Source organism: Oncorhynchus nerka, linkage group LG2, assembly GCF_034236695.1.
Source record: "Oncorhynchus nerka isolate Pitt River linkage group LG2, Oner_Uvic_2.0, whole genome shotgun sequence".
Taxonomy (NCBI): Eukaryota; Metazoa; Chordata; class Actinopteri; order Salmoniformes; family Salmonidae; genus Oncorhynchus; species Oncorhynchus nerka.
The window spans coordinates 91,613,941-91,630,248 of record NC_088397.1 but is presented as its reverse complement, the minus strand read 5'-3'; the positions used below and the strand labels follow the sequence as shown (position 1 = coordinate 91,630,248).

The 16,308-nt window shown below is 42.8% G+C and overlaps 1 protein-coding gene across 1 annotated transcript in view; it reads left to right on the top strand.

The window, feature by feature from the left end:
* The window catches only part of pcbp4 (poly(rC) binding protein 4), a 171,259-nt gene extending 160,540 nt beyond the window's left edge, over positions 1-10,719 (top strand). The window contains 3 exon segments of the mRNA XM_065004336.1: positions 5,257-5,426; positions 6,895-10,145; positions 10,325-10,719. Coding sequence (XP_064860408.1) covers positions 5,257-5,426; positions 6,895-7,297 — 573 coding nt within the window. The 3' untranslated portion in view covers positions 7,298-10,145; positions 10,325-10,719.
* The last annotated feature ends 5,589 nt before the right edge of the window (positions 10,720-16,308 follow it).

Below are 16,308 nucleotides of genomic sequence, written 5' to 3'. Positions count from 1 at the left end.
TCACCTGTCTCCTTACATTAGGGCCCCTCCATCACCAGTCTCCTTACATTAGGACCTCTCAATCACCTGTCTCCTTACATTAGGGCCCCTCCATCACCAGTCTCCTTACATTAGGGCCTCTCAATCACCTGTCTCCTTACATTAGGGACCCTCCATCACCAGTCTCCTTACATTAGGGCCCCTCCATCACCAGTCTCCTTACATTAGGGCCTCTCAATCACCTGTCTCCTTACATTAGGGCCCCTCCATCACCAGTCTCCTTACATTAGGGCCCCTCCATCACCAGTCTTCTTACATTAGGGCTCCTCCATCACCTGTCTCCTTACATTAGGGCCCCTCTATCACCTGTCTCCTTACATTAGGGCCCCTCCATCACCAGTCTCCTTACATTAGGGCCCCTCCATCACCTGTCTCCTTACATTAGGGACCCTCCATCACCTGTCTCCTTACATTAGGGCCCCTCCATCACCTGTCTCCTTACCTTAGGGCCCCTCCATCACCTGTCTCCTTACATTAGGGCCCCTCAATCACCTGTCTCCTGACATTAGGGCCCCTCCATCACCTGTCTCCTTACATTAGGGCCCCTCCATCACCTGTCTCCTTACATTAGGGCCCCTCCATCACCTGTCTCCTTACATTAGGGCCTCTCAATCAAGTGCTTCAGGCCTGACACTGGACGGGACTAAGTGGGACGGGACTTGACCTGGGCTCAAATACTATTTGAAATAATTTTCGTAATACTGTAGGTGGCCTTTACTGCCCGGTTAAATGGAACCAATAGAACAGATGCACTGGGCACAGATGTCAATTCAACATCTGGTCCATGTTGGTTCAACATCATTTCATCGAAATGACGTGGAAACAATGTTAATTCAACCAGTCTAGACAGACTAGATCCAAAAAGCTAAAAGTGTTTGAAATATTTCAAGTAGTATCTGAACCCAGGTATTATCCTGATCTCTGACACTGGGTTTTTCTGTCTGTGATGGATCCATTCTCCCTTATGCATTATGTCTTGTCCATTATTCATTATCACTTATCCCTTATTCATTATCCATTATTCATTGTCCCTTATCCATTGTCCCTTATTCATTATCTCTTATCCAATATTCATTGTCCCTTATCCATTCTACCTTGCCCATTATCTGTTAAATCTTATCCTAAATGTATTACTCCTTATCCATCAACATTATCCATTCTACCTTACCCATTATCTGTTATATATTATCCTAAATGTATTACTCCTTATCCATAAACATTATCCATTCTACCTTACCCATTATCTGTTTCCTATGATCCCTTATCCATCATAAAGAGAAAGTTACAGAGGCATAAATATCATACCAATCCCCAAAATGCTAACCTCCCCTGTTATTGTAATGGTGAGAGGTTAGCATGTCTTGGGGGTATGATATAAAATGCTAACCTCCCCTGTTATTGTAATGGTGAGAGGTTAGCATGTCTTGAGGGTATGATATAAAATGCTAATCTCCCCTGTTATTGTAATGGTGAGAGGTTAGCATGTCTTGAGGGTATGATATAAAATGCTAATCTCCCCTGTTATTGTAATGGTGAGAGGTTAGCATGTCTTGAGGGTATGATATAAAATGCTAACCTCCCCTGTTATTGTAATGGTGAGAGGTTAGCATGTCTTGAGGGTATGATATAAAATGCTATCCTCCCCTGTTATTGTAATGGTGAGAGGTTAGCATGTCTTGAGGGTATGATATAAAATGCAATCCTCCCCTGTTATTGTAATGGTGAGAGGTTAGCATGTCTTGGGGGTATGATATAAAATGCTATCCTCCCCTGTTATTGTAATGGTGTGAGGTTAGCATGTCTTGGGAGTATGATATAAAATGCTATCCTCCCCTGTTATTGTAATGGTGTGAGGTTAGCATGTCTTGGGAGTATGATATAAAATGCTAACCTACTCTGTTATTGTAATGGTGTGAGGTTAGCATGTCTTGGGGGTATGATATAAAATGCTAACCTACTCTGTTATTGTAATGGTGAGAGGTTAGCATGTCTTGAGGGTATGATATAAAATGCTAACCTACTCTGTTATTGTAATGGTGAGAGGTTAGCATGTCTTGGGGGTATGATATAAAATGCTAACCTACTCTGTTATTGTAATGGTGAGAGGTTAGCATGTCTTGGGGGTATGATATAAAATGCTAACCTACTCTGTTATTGTAATGGTGAGAGGTTAGCATGTCTTGAGGGTATGATATAAAATGCTAACATACTCTGTTATTGTAATGGTGAGAGGTTAGCATGTCTTGAGGGTATGATATAAAATGCTATCCTCCCCTGTTATTGTAATGGTGAGAGGTTAGCATGTCTTGGGAGTATGATATAAAATGCTATCCTACTCTGTTATTGTAATGGTGAGAGGTTAGCATGTCTTGGGGTATGATATAAAATGCTAACCTACTCTGTTATTGTAATGGTGAGAGGTTAGCATGTCTTGAGGGTATGATATAAAATGCTAACCTACTCTGTTATTGTAATGGTGAGAGGTTAGCATGTCTTGGGGGTATGATATAAAATGCTAACCTACTCTGTTATTGTAATGGTGAGAGGTTAGCATGTCTTGGGGGTATGATATAAAATGCTAACCTACTCTGTTATTGTAATGGTGAGAGGTTAGCATGTCTTGAGGGTATGATATAAAATGCTAACCTACTCTGTTATTGTAATGGTGAGAGGTTAGCATGTCTTGAGGGTATGATATAAAATGCTATCCTCCCCTGTTATTGTAATGGTGAGAGGTTAGCATGTCTTGGGAGTATGATATAAAATGCTATCCTACTCTGTTATTGTAATGGTGAGAGGTTAGCATGTCTTGGGGGTATGATATAAAATGCTAACCTACTCTGTTATTGTAATGGTGAGAGGTTAGCATGTCTTGAGGGTATGATATAAAATGCTAACCTACTCTGTTATTGTAATGGTGAGAGGTTAGCATGTCTTGGAGGTATGATATAAAATGCTAACCTACTCTGTTATTGTAATGGTGAGAGGTTAGCATGTCTTGAGGGTATGATATTTGTGAGTTTGTAACTTTCCCATTCATCATTATTCAGGATTCATTCAGGACTATCTGTAACCATGGTAGCATCCACATTCAGTGTTTAGAAACATATTATATTCTAATTTACAATAAAAGTGACTCCAAATTGACAAAATACATTATTTACCATTCATTACTATTGGGCACAAAATAATCTAAAACCAAAACAAACAGCACAGCCATTCAACAAGTTTGTCACGAATTTGATGTAATTATTGCAGGAATATGGGACCAAATACTTAACTTATTACTTTAATCCATGTATAAGTGAATTTGTTCCAATACTTGTAGTACCTTAAATGGGGGGGGGATATGTACAGAAAGTGCTGTAATTACTAAAACGGTTTACCCAATATGGATGAAAATAATCTCAAAAGAAAACTGACAGTCTGCACGTTAACCTCATAGTCATTGTATCATTTCAAAAACAAAGTGCTGGTAGAACAGAGCCAAAACAAATCAAAATGTGTCACTGTGCCCAATACTTTGAAACAAAGTGATGAGTCCAAACAAAAAGGTAGTCTGATAGTCCGTTTAGCTACACTATATATACAAAAGTATGTGGACACACCTTCAAATTAGTGGTAATGGAAAACCACAGCCAAACCCGTTGCTGACATGTAGTATAAAATTGATCACACAGCCATGCAATCTCCATAGACAAACATTGGCAGTAGAATGGGCCTTACTGAAGAGATGTGACTTTCAACATGGCAACGTCATAGGATGTCACCTTGAAAACAAGTCAGTTCGTCAAATGTCTGCCTTGCTAGAGCTGCCCCGGTAAACTGTAAGTACTGTGAAGTGGAAACGGAACTAGGATCAATAACAGCTCGGTGGTAGGCCACACAAGCTCACAGAACAGGTAGCACGTAAACATCGTCTGTCCTCGGCTGCAACACTCACTACCGAGTTCCAAACTGCCTCTGGTAGCAACGTCAGCACAATAACTGTTCATCGGGAGCTTCACGAAATGGGTTTCCATGGCCGCACACAAGCCTAAGATCACCATGCATAATGCCAAGCGTCAGCTGGAGTGGTGTAAAGCTTGCCGCCATTGGATTCTGGAGCAGTGGAAACGCGTTCTCTGGAGTGATGAATCACTCTTCACCATCTGGCAGTCTGACAGATGAATCTGGGTTTGGCGGATGCCAGGAAAACGCTACCTGTCCCAATGCATAGTGCCAACTGTAAAGTTTGGTGGAGGAGCAATAATGGTCTGGGGCTGTTTATCATGATTCGGGGCCCTTAGGTCCAGTGAAGGGAAATCTTAACACTACAGCTACAATGACATTCTAGATGATTCTGTGCTTCCAACTTTGTAGTAACAGTTTGTGGGAGGCCCTTTCCTGTTTCAGCATGACAATGTCCCCGAGCACAAAGCGAGGTTTCTAAAGTTTGGAAAGTCTTGGCCTGAAGAGTGACCTCAAAGGCTATTATATAGCAGCAAGGCCTAATCGCCCAACATCAGTGGAAATGCTCTGTGACTGAATGGAAGAGTGGAGGCTATTATAGCAGCAAAGTTCCAACATCTAGTGGAAAGTCTTCCCAGAAGAGTGGAGGCTATTATAGCAGCAAAGTTCCAACATCTAGTGGAAAGTCTTACACCTGATTTGGGATGTTATTGGCTTTTCTACTAGTAGATGAGTTAGGCTCTGAGACACAAGCGATGAGCTTAGAGCGAGTGTATGTTTGTTTATAAATCAATGTTGTTTTTTTCCCCGATGATACACAAACCTTTATATATTTATATTGGATGTATCTTTTATCCTGGGAAGTCACATTGAAGTCACATTGAAGTCACATTGAAGTCACATTGAAGTCACATTGAAGTCACATTGAAGTCACATTGCGATTCACATCTCTGTTTTTCAAATGAGCCCTGGACATTATTTAATATTATCAACAGTAAATTCCTTCTCCGTGGTTATTGTGATCTGATTGTCATGGTCACCTCCACGTTCCTCCTTTAACTCGTTAGCCCCATCATCGGGCGTCAGGGCACCAAGATTAACACACACAAACACACACAAACACACACACACACACACACACACACACTCTCTCTCTCTCTCTCTCTCTCTCTCTCTCTCTCTCTCTCTCTCTCTCTCTCTCTCACACAAACACACACACACACATCTCCCCTTTCGTCCTAACGGGACCCGTCCTTCTGCCCCAAGCTCATCGGCTCCATCATCGGGCGTCAGGGCACCAAGATCAATGAGATCCGCCAGGTGTCAGGGGCTCAGATAAAGATCGGTAGCCAGCTGGACAGCACCAGTGATAGAGCCGTCACCATCACAGGGACACCCATCTCTATCAACCTGGCCCAATACCTCATCACCTCCTGGTAAGACAAAGTTCTGGTCCTCTGTAGCTCAGTTGGTAGAGCTTCTAACACCATGGTTTCGTCAAATGTATGTACTCATGACTGTAAATCACTTTGGATTAACGTGTCCCCTGAATGGCATATACTGTATTATGATATGTATTCTTATATATTAACTCTGGCCCCACTCAGGATTTACCTGGGCTGTGTTCAGTAAGGCACAAAACAGAAGAAAATGTTCCAATATGTTTTGCAACAGAAAATGAATATAGACCTTTCTTATTGGACAAGTCCAGGTAGTCCCTCCTTGTTTCAGTCCGTTTTCTTCGGTTCAGTACCTAATGAACATGACCCTCGTCAGGCCCTACTCATGATCCCAGGGGGACATTTCACTGCTTCAAAGACAGTCTTAACTTTTATCTACCTCCACAGGTTACAGGTTTGTTTAATCTTGTTATAACATAACGTTGACACATTCATTTTCAACAGCTCGTACTATAAGAAAACTAGCAACACATTTTGAAGTGTGTACTAAAACTGCTGATTAAAATCAAGTCTTTTATCTTGTGACGATTATTCATGTTGTGTGACTGCTCTCGGGAAGGACCTCTCCCCTCCAATCAGAAGAGATGTCAGACTACATCGTTCGCTCACCCTCTCTGTTGCCAAGTGTTGTATCAGACAGTTGAAAGTGACTGAATTTTGAACATACCCCATTTCTACAAAGAACAAAGATTTGACTGTGTAGCCAGATGGACATTCCAATCATTAAATCTACCCTAAAAAACACACTGTAGTCATGCTGCATTAGACATTATACACGGTATATTACACTGTAGTCATGCTGCATTAGACATTATACACGGTATATTACACTGTAGTCATGCTGCATTAGACATTATACACGGTATATTACACTGTATTACACACTGCATACACATTGTAGTATTATTACAGACAATACAAATACAATATGAAATATATATGTATTTATATATGTATATATTGACAAATACAATACAATGTATCTTTGATCCTTTACAGAATAAGGAAAATCCTAATTAACTTTGAATTTATTTGTGTTTCCCTCACCCAAGCCCTTACCCAAGCCATCACCCTGACTTAAAGCACCCACTCCTTCCATGAGAGCCAGAAAGATCCTCCCCCCCCGCCTAAAACAATCTGTTACAACCTCCAGAAATACACACCTCTTTTATCATTTAGATTTTTAATCTCCTTTTGATTTGATTTCTTTAATTTCACTCAATTTCTCTTTTTTTAACATGTCTTTTATTTCTTTAACCTTCTAATCCTTTTCCATCCGTTACTCCCTCCTTCCCCCTTCCCTTGTCCTTCCCTCCACCCTCCTTCCCTTGTCCTTCCCCTCCACCCTCCTTCCCTCCCTACACCTCCAACCCCCCTCTTCCTCCACCTCCTATCCACCTTCCTCCACCTCCTATCCTCCTCCTCCTCCTATCACCTTGTGCAGTTTAGAGACCGCCAAATCCACCGCCCAGTCTTCCTCCATGTCGACCCCTGCTGACCTCACCATGGCCTACAGCCAACCGCCCTCCCCAGCCCAATCTTCAGCTGTGGCTGCTGCCACCCTGGCTGCCATGGGCTGCCCTGGCATGTCCCACCCCCACCCCCACGCTGCAGTCCCCATGATGGGCACCCACCCCTATGGGGCCCTCCCCCTCTCCAGCCTCCTTGGAATGCAATCCATGAAATCCATCCAATCTGTCCCCTTCCTGGCTTTATCCAACCCTGCCGCCAATGCAGCCGCCGCCGCTGGGGCCCATGCCCAGGCCCAGATCTCCTACACAGCGAAGATCTCCTCGGCCAATGGGATCGGGAAGAAACCGGAGAGACAGAAGTTTGCGCCATACTGATGACGTCCGTCTCCATCCCGCCATCACTCCATCCTTCTCTCCAGCTCTCACTTCCGTCCCCGAGACAAGAAAGAAAGGGGGGAAGAATGGAAGGAAGGTCTGTTTTTGTTGTTGTTGTTATATTCCTCCATTATCTTCTCTCTTCTAGTTGTGTAGTACATTCTAGAGACTTTAGCCCTTATCTTCAATACACTAAGAGGAACTTTGGATTAGTTCGTATAGAAAGCTATATTTATGTTGTCAGGCCGAGGAAGCCTATCAAGCCATAGTCTGTATCTCAAATGGAACCCATCTCAGATGGAACCCATCTCAAATGGAACCCATCTCAGATGGAACCCATCTCAAATGGAACCCATCTCAGATGGAACTCATCTCAAATGGAACCCATCTCAAATGGAACCCATCTCAGATGGAACTCATCTCAGATGGAACTCATCTCAAATGGAACCCATCTCAAATGGAACCCATCTCAGATGGAACTCATCTCAAATGGAACCCATCTCAAATGGAACCCATCTCAGATGGAACTCATCTCAGATGGAACCCTTCTCAAATGGAACCCATCTCAAATGGAACCCATCTCAGATGGAACCCATCTCAAATGGAACCCATCTCAGATGGAACCCATCTCAAATGGAACTCATCTCAAATGGAACCCATATCAGATGGAACCCATCTCACCTTTATAGTGCAGTTCTGTTGACCAGAGCTAATGGTGCTCCAGGGTTCTAGGCCCCACCAGGGTTCTGATCAAAAGTAGTGTATTGTATATGGAAAAGGGTTCTGTTTGAGATGCAGCCATAGACTATTATTTCCTTCGCTTTTATCCTCCTCTCACCGTCCTTTTCATTCTACTCTACTGCTTTTATTTATTATTGACTTCTACTGAAATATTCCCACAACGAGATTATACATTTAAACACTGGTGACTGATGCTCGACTGTATGTTCCTGTATCAGCTTTTATACAATGATGTGTGTTCCTTCCTTTATACAACTCCAAGTTTTTTTTTTGTATTTGAAAAACGATGTAAAAAAAAAAAAAAAAAAAGTTTTTTAAAAATGACTTCAGACCTCTCTTTTAGTGTTATTTTTGTCATGTTTTTTTTGTCACATTTTGTTAGAAATGTGTTGTTTAATTTATTGTATTTATTATGACGAGTATTTCCTTTACAATAAAATGTTAGTTTTTTTAGGAGGAAAATGGCTCCAGGTACTACTACAAAAACTACTAATACTTCTCTTCCTTCCTGTCTCTTTTGACTAAAGAAGGCCTTTCTTCCTGTCTGTCTCCTACTAAAGCAAAGTTTTTTTTTTAGCAATGTTAGGTTTCTGTTGAATAGAGAGAAAGTGTTTTTCCACATCTTATATGTCAATATAATGAATAATTGAACACGCTAAAAGCAGGGTACATGGATTTAAACACCTAAAGCCCTCTTGGGATGAGGGATGAGTGATGAGGATGAGGGATGAGGGATGAGGATGTTTTTCTCACCCCGGCTGTCAAACAAATACTAGCTATTCTAATACTAGCTATTCTTGACTAATTCTGCATGTTAGTTCGGCCACACACACAAGCGCACACACACACACACACACACACACACTGAAGCACACACACACAGGTTAAAACACACATTGGGCTGGGTCTTTGTGTTGACAGACTCTATAGACCTAAATAACCACAAGCAGTGTGAAAGACAAGCAATACTGAAGTGAAGGAGTGCATCTGCTGTAGCCTACAGACCAATAGAGACAGACAGGACAACATATATACTACTACTACTACTACCACTGTAATACATTATAACTCTATCTTACTAGGGTGTTATTGCATTAGAGACGTTTTGTGTTGAGTTTTTATAAATATGCCGTAAAATATGAACTCACTTATTTTTATAAAAACACCGAAACGATGTAAGTTGTAGGGTATTTACTGTGTTCACTTACTAGTAGATCGCTCATTCATAGTCTGTCTCAAAAGCTGCCTTCTTCCCTGTACTGTGCACTACTTTTCACTACACTCGCTTGACATATAGTGCACTGTGTTGGCAAGGGTGCCTTTTTCGGGATGCAGACACCCCACTGAACGTTGTTGTCAAAACCTCCGTCCACCGTGTGTGTTTTCTGTTCTCTCCTAACGTCTCGCACTGTAGCCCACTGTAGCCCACTGTAGCCCATTTGCATGAGTTCAATTTGAATTGATGTCTATGCAAAACATCTCTTGATGGTTCAGCAAAATATATTTGTTGTTCTGCGTAGCTCGTAGTAATCACTGAGACAATAGTGACTGATAGGAACGTTTTGGAGAGGATACAGGGGGCTCGGGACGCAACAATCTGGTAACTCCACCCGTTGGTTTTCTAGAAATCTGAATTTGAAGATTCCCAGAATCAGAAGGCAATCATCAGGAAATCTACAATCCTCCAACCAGGATTTCTGGAAAACCTGGGAATTTTGGAGAAAGTTACAAGAATTTTGCAACCCTAGGATCAGCAATGCGGCATTTGTTTTGGCTCTGGGTTTTTTAACCATAAGGATGACTATATAAAAGCAATGCTCTCATTCCAACTCTCTTTCTAATGCGGAAGACACATTTCAGTTGAAGGCATTCAGTTGTACAACTGACTAGGTCTCCCCCGTTTCCCTGTACAACTGACTAGGTCTCCCCCGTTTCCCTGTACAACTGACTAGGTCTCCCCCGTTTCCCTGTACAACTGACTAGGTCTCCCCCGTTTCCCTGTACAACTGACTAGGTCTCCCCCGTTTCCCTGTACAACTGACTAGGTCTCCCCCGTTTCCCTGTACAACTGACTAGGTCTCCCCCGTTTCCCTGTACAACTGAATAGGTCTCCCCGTTTCCTGTACAACTGACTAGGTCTCCCCGTTTCCCTGTACAACTGAATAGGTCTCCCCGTTTCCCTGTACAACTGACTAGGTCTCCCCGTTTCCCTGTACAACTGACTAGGTCTCCCCGTTTCCCTGTACAACTGACTAGGTCTCCCCGTTTCCCTGTACAACTGACTAGGTCTCCCCCGTTTCCCTGTACAACTGACTAGGTCTCCCCCGTTTCCCTGTACATCTACTAGGTCTCCCCCGTTTCCTTGTACAACTGACTAGTTATCCCCCCGTTTCCCTTCCCTTTAATACACAATATGCACATGACTATAACCCAATCAAAAGGACACGAAACAATACAATATTGCACTTAAACATGAGCGTTTCTGTTGTCGTGGCAGAATAGATATCAACACATTGATTAGATACCGTCACACTTCTTGCAATGTCTTTGTTTGTTTGTTTGTTTGTTTGTTTGTTTGCTTAACTATCATCACAGGAAAAGTTCTGTCGTTTGAATCCACGTGAAGTTTTCCTCTGTTGTTTCTTTCTATACATTCTAATAAACAAAACAATATGCATCTACTTCGTTGTACCAGTCTCCTTTTTCCTCTCTAAGCATTTTATATTAAGCCCAGATAACTGTAGCTTAAGTACCTAACACATTAACGAGCACAAGTCTATGATGTCTGTTCAATTCAAAATGTATTTAAATTGAAAAATTACTAGATTCAGTCAGATTGATATCCCACATAGTGTTGTTTTGCTGGTGGCGGAGGTGGAATTGCGTTACGGCTCGTGTTAGAGCTGTCAAATCCACAAGCGTCTCGTTCCGTTATCTTGCCATTGGATGCATTGAAACCACACCCCACGATAATCTGTGAAATCCCATGCAGCCGCAACGCGTTACAAGTTCAAACACTCAGATTAGACTGAGGGGCATAAATCCTCCCCCCCATCCAAAATAACATGAAAACAGGCATTAGCCTCACATCAATGGTTTGACATTTGAGAATCATTATTTCTAACATCAATAGAGCCTACACTTTTGTTTTGAACTTATAACGCAGTAGGGATAATAAAGGAAGTGATTTGTGGCAGACGGGAGCTAATCACCGATATGTCAGCTCATACCACAGTTACACCTCCAACATTCACCGATACGTCAGCTCATACCACAGTTGCACCTCCAACATTCACCGATACGTCAGCTCATACCACAGTTGCACCTCCAACATTCACCGATACATCAGCTCAGACCACAGTTGCACCTCCAACATTCACCGATACATCAGCTCATACCACAGTTACACCTCCAACATTCACCGATACATCAGCTCATACCACAGTTGCACCTCCAACATTCACCGATACATCAGCTCATACCACAGTTGCACCTCCAACATTCACCGATACGTCAGCTCATACCACAGTTACACCTCCAACATTCACCGATACGTCAGCTCATACCACAGTTGCACCTCCACCACTCACAGATACATCAGCTCATACCACAGTTGCACCTCCAACATTCACCGATACGTCAGCTCATACCACAGTTGCACCTCCAACATTCACCGATACGTCAGCTCATACCACAGTTGCACCTCCAACATTCACCGATACATCAGCTCATACCACAACATATTTGTACCTTGTCAGCTCGGGGGTTTGAACTTGCAACCTTCCGGTTACTAGTCCAACGCTCTAAAAACTAGGCTAACCTGCCGCCCCAGTGTAGGCCTCCATACAGGGGGTTTATCCTGCTGGTTCCTAGCCATCACCTGCCACCACTAGAAAGGCATGGTGTGTATCCCAAATGACACCCTGGCCCCAGAACAGAGCGGCACGTCCTGCTCTTCACTGTAATCATAGGCTTACTATTGATACTATGCAAACCCCGTCTCTCTTGGCTAAGAGTTCAGGAACGACTGACTGTGTCTCTTCTTGTTTTTATAAGAAACATTAATTGTGTTGGAAATTCCCAAATAGTTTGCATAGTCAACTTACACACAGCGCTGATACACACACTTACCCCACCAGACATGCCAACAGGGGTCTTTTCACAGTCCCACCAGGTCCAGAACAAATTCAAGGAAACATACAGTATTATACAGAGCCAGGAGTGCATGGAACTCCCTTCCATCTCACATACAGTAAGTGAACAGTTAACCTGGTTTTAAAAAACAAATAAAGAAACGCCTCTTCCTAATGTGACCTACTGGTTGTGTGTATGTACTGACATGTGACCTACTGGTTGTGTGTATGTATTGACATGAGACCTACTGGTTGTGTGTACTGACATGTTACCTACTGGTTGTGTGTATGTACTGACATGAGACCTACTGGTTGTGTGTATGTATTGACATGAGACCTACTGGTTGTGTGTACTGACATGTTACCTACTGGTTGTGTGTATGTATTGACATGTGACCTACTGGTTGTGTGTACTGACATGTTACCTACTGGTTGTGTGTATGTACTGACATGTTACCTACTGGTTGTGTGTATGTACTGACATGTTACCTACTGGTTGCGGGTATGTATTGACATGTGACCTACTGGTTGTGTGTACTGACATGTGACCTACTGGTTGTGTGACCTGACATGTGACCTACTAGTTGTGTGACCTGACATGTGACCTACTGGTTGTGTGTATGTACTGACGTGTGACCTACTGGTTGTGTGTATGTACTGACGTGTGACCTACTGGTTGTGTGTATGTACTGACGTGTGTCCTACTGGTTGTGTGTATGTACTGACATGTGTCCTACTGGTTGTGTGTATGTACTGATGTGTGTCCTACTGGTTGTGTGTATGTACTGACATGTGTCCTACTGGTTGTGTGTATGTACTGACGTGTGTCCTACTGGTTGTGTGTATGTACTGACGTGTCCTACTGGTTGTGTGTATGTACTGACATGTGTCCTACTGGTTGTGTGTATGTACTGACATGTGTCCTACTGGTTGTGTGTATGTACTGACATGAGACCTACTGGTTGTGTGTATGTACTGACATGTGTCCTACTGGTTGTGTGTATGTACTGATGTGTGTCCTACTGGTTGTGTGTATGTACTGACGTGTGACCTACTGGTTGTGTGTATGTACTGACGTGTGTCCTACTGGTTGTGTGTATGTACTGACGTGTCCTACTGGTTGTGTGTATGTACTGACATGTGTCCTACTGGTTGTGTGTATGTACTGACATGTGTCCTACTGGTTGTGTGTATGTACTGACATGAGACCTACTGGTTGTGTGTATGTACTGACATGTGTCCTACTGGTTGTGTGTATGTACTGACGTGTATGTGGAACAGATAGATAGATACACACTGCATGTTAATGTTTTTTAAATGTATGTAAGTGGTAAAGTATTTTTTCTGTCTTTTTTATTATGTGTCTGACCCCAGTAAGACGAGCTGTCTCTATTGGCGTTGGCTAAAGGGGATCTTAATAAATGAAAATCAAATCAAAGACCCTCTTCCCTTTATAGTGCACTATTTTTAACCAGGGCCCATATGACTCTGATCAAAAGTAGTTCACTATTATTAACCAGAGCCCATATGACTCTGGTCAAAAGTAGTGCACTATTATTAACCAGGGCCCATATGACTCTGGTCAAAAGTAGTGCACTACACAGAAATAAAGGTGCTATCTAGAACCTAATCAGGGTTCTTAAGGGTGTCGCCATAGGAGAACCCTTTGAGAAGGAACACCTTCGGTTCCATGTAGAGCCATTTACAAAGAGGGTTATACATGGAACTCAAAAGAGTTCTACTTGGAACCAAAAAGGGTTCTCCTACGAGGACAGCCGAAGAACCTTTTTGGAAACCTTTTTTTCTAAGAGTGTATATAGGGAATAGGATGTCATTTGAAACGAAGTTACAACACAGAGATGACAGCAGGCTAGGAATAAACTAATTTTACAACACAGAGATGAAAGCACAGAGATGACAGCAGGCTGAAAGAAGGCTATGAATAAACTAACTTTACAACACAGAGATGAAAGCACAGAGAGGACAGCAGGCTGAAAGAAGGCTGTGAATAAATACACTTTACAACACAGAGATGAAAGCACAGAGAGGACAGCAGGCTGAAAGAAGGCTGTGAATAAATACACTTTACAACACAGAGATGAAAGCACAGAGAGGACAGCAGGCTGAAAGAAGGCTATGAATAAACTAACTTTACAACACAGAGATGAAAGCACAGAGATGACAGCAGGCTGAAAGAAGGCTGTGAATAAATACACTTTACAACACAGAGATGAAAGCACAGAGAGGACAGCAGGCTGAAAGAAGGCTGTGAATAAATACACTTTACAACACAGAGATGAAAGCACAGAGAGGACAGCAGGCTGAAAGAAGGCTGTGAATAAATACACTTTACAACACAGAGATGAAAGCACAGAGAGGACAGCAGGCTGAAAGAAGGCTGTGAATAAATACACTTTACAACACAGAGATGAAAGCACAGAGAGGACAGCAGGCTGAAAGAAGGCTATGAATAAACTAACTTTACAACACAGAGATGAAAGCACAGAGATGACAGCAGGCTGAAAAGAAGGCTGTGAATAAATACACTTTACAACACAGAGATGAAAGCACAGAGAGGACAGCAGGCTGAAAGAAGGCTGTGAATAAATACACTTTACAACACAGAGATGAAAGCACAGAGAGGACAGCAGGCTGAAAGAAGGCTGTGAATAAATACACTTTACAACACAGAGATGAAAGCACAGAGATGACAGCAGGCTGAAAGAAGGCTGTGAATAAATACACTTTACAACACAGAGATGAAAGCACAGAGAGGACAGCAGGCTGAAAGAAGGCTGTGAATAAATACACTTTACAACACAGAGATGAAAGCACAGAGAGGACAGCAGGCTGAAAGAAGGCTGTGAATAAATACACTTTACAACACAGAGATGAAAGCACAGAGAGGACAGCAGGCTGAAAGAAGGCTGTGAATAAATACACTTTACAACACAGAGATGAAAGCACAGAGAGGACAGCAGGCTGAAAGAAGGCTGTGAATAAATACACTTTACAACACAGAGATGAAAGCACAGAGAGGACAGCAGGCTGAAAGAAGGCTATGAATAAACTCACTTTACAACAACATCTTAGACTAATAAATACACAATTAGTAACGATAACATGGCTATATACACAGGGTACACAGAGTCGATGTGCAGGTGAACAAGGTAATTGAGGTAGATACTGTATGTATATATAGGTAGGGGTAAAGTGACTAGGCAACAGGATATACAGTATAATAAACAGTAGCAGCATGTGATGAGTCAAAATAGTTAGTGCAAAGAGGGTCAATGCAGACAGTCGCCATGTGGTGAACTGTTTAACTATTTAGCCGTCTAATGGCTTGGGGATAGAAGCTGTTCAGGGTCATGTTGGTTCCAGAGGTGGTGCATTGGTGCTGCTTGCCGTGCGGTAGCAGAGAGAACAGTCTATGACTTTGGTGGCTGGAGTCTTTGACAATTTTTTGGACCGTTCTCTGACACCGCCTGGTATATAGGTCCTGGATGCCAGGAAGCTTGGCCCCAGTGATGTACTGGGCCGTTCTCTGACACCGCCTGGTATATAGGTCCTGGATGCCAGGAAGCTTGGCCCCAGTGATGTACTGGGCCGTACGCATTATCATCTGTAGCGCCTTGCAGTCGGACGCCAAGTAGTTGCCATAACAAGCAGTGATGCACCCAGTCAAGATGCTCTCAATGGTGCAGCTGTAGAAATTATTGAGGATCTGAAGGCCCATGTCAAATTTGTTCAGTTTCTGAGAAGGAAGAGGTGGTGTCGTGCGTTCTTCATTACAGTGTTGGTCTGGGTGGACCATGTTAATTCCATAGTGATGGGGACACCGTGGAACTTGAAACTCTCGACCCGCACCACTACAGCCCCGATCGATGTGGATGGGTGCTCGGCCCTCTGTTTCCTGTAGTCCGCGGATCAGCTCAAAAGGAACACCTATGTGAGAATGCTGTTCATTGACTACAGCTCAGCGTTCAACACAATAGTGCCCACAAAGCGCATCACTAAGCTAAGGACTCTCTGGGACTAAACACCTCCCTCTGCAACTGGATCATGGGGCCTCGTTTATAAAACGGACTTGCGATCAATTTTGACCTTAAGTATGACTTAAGTATAGAACCACGT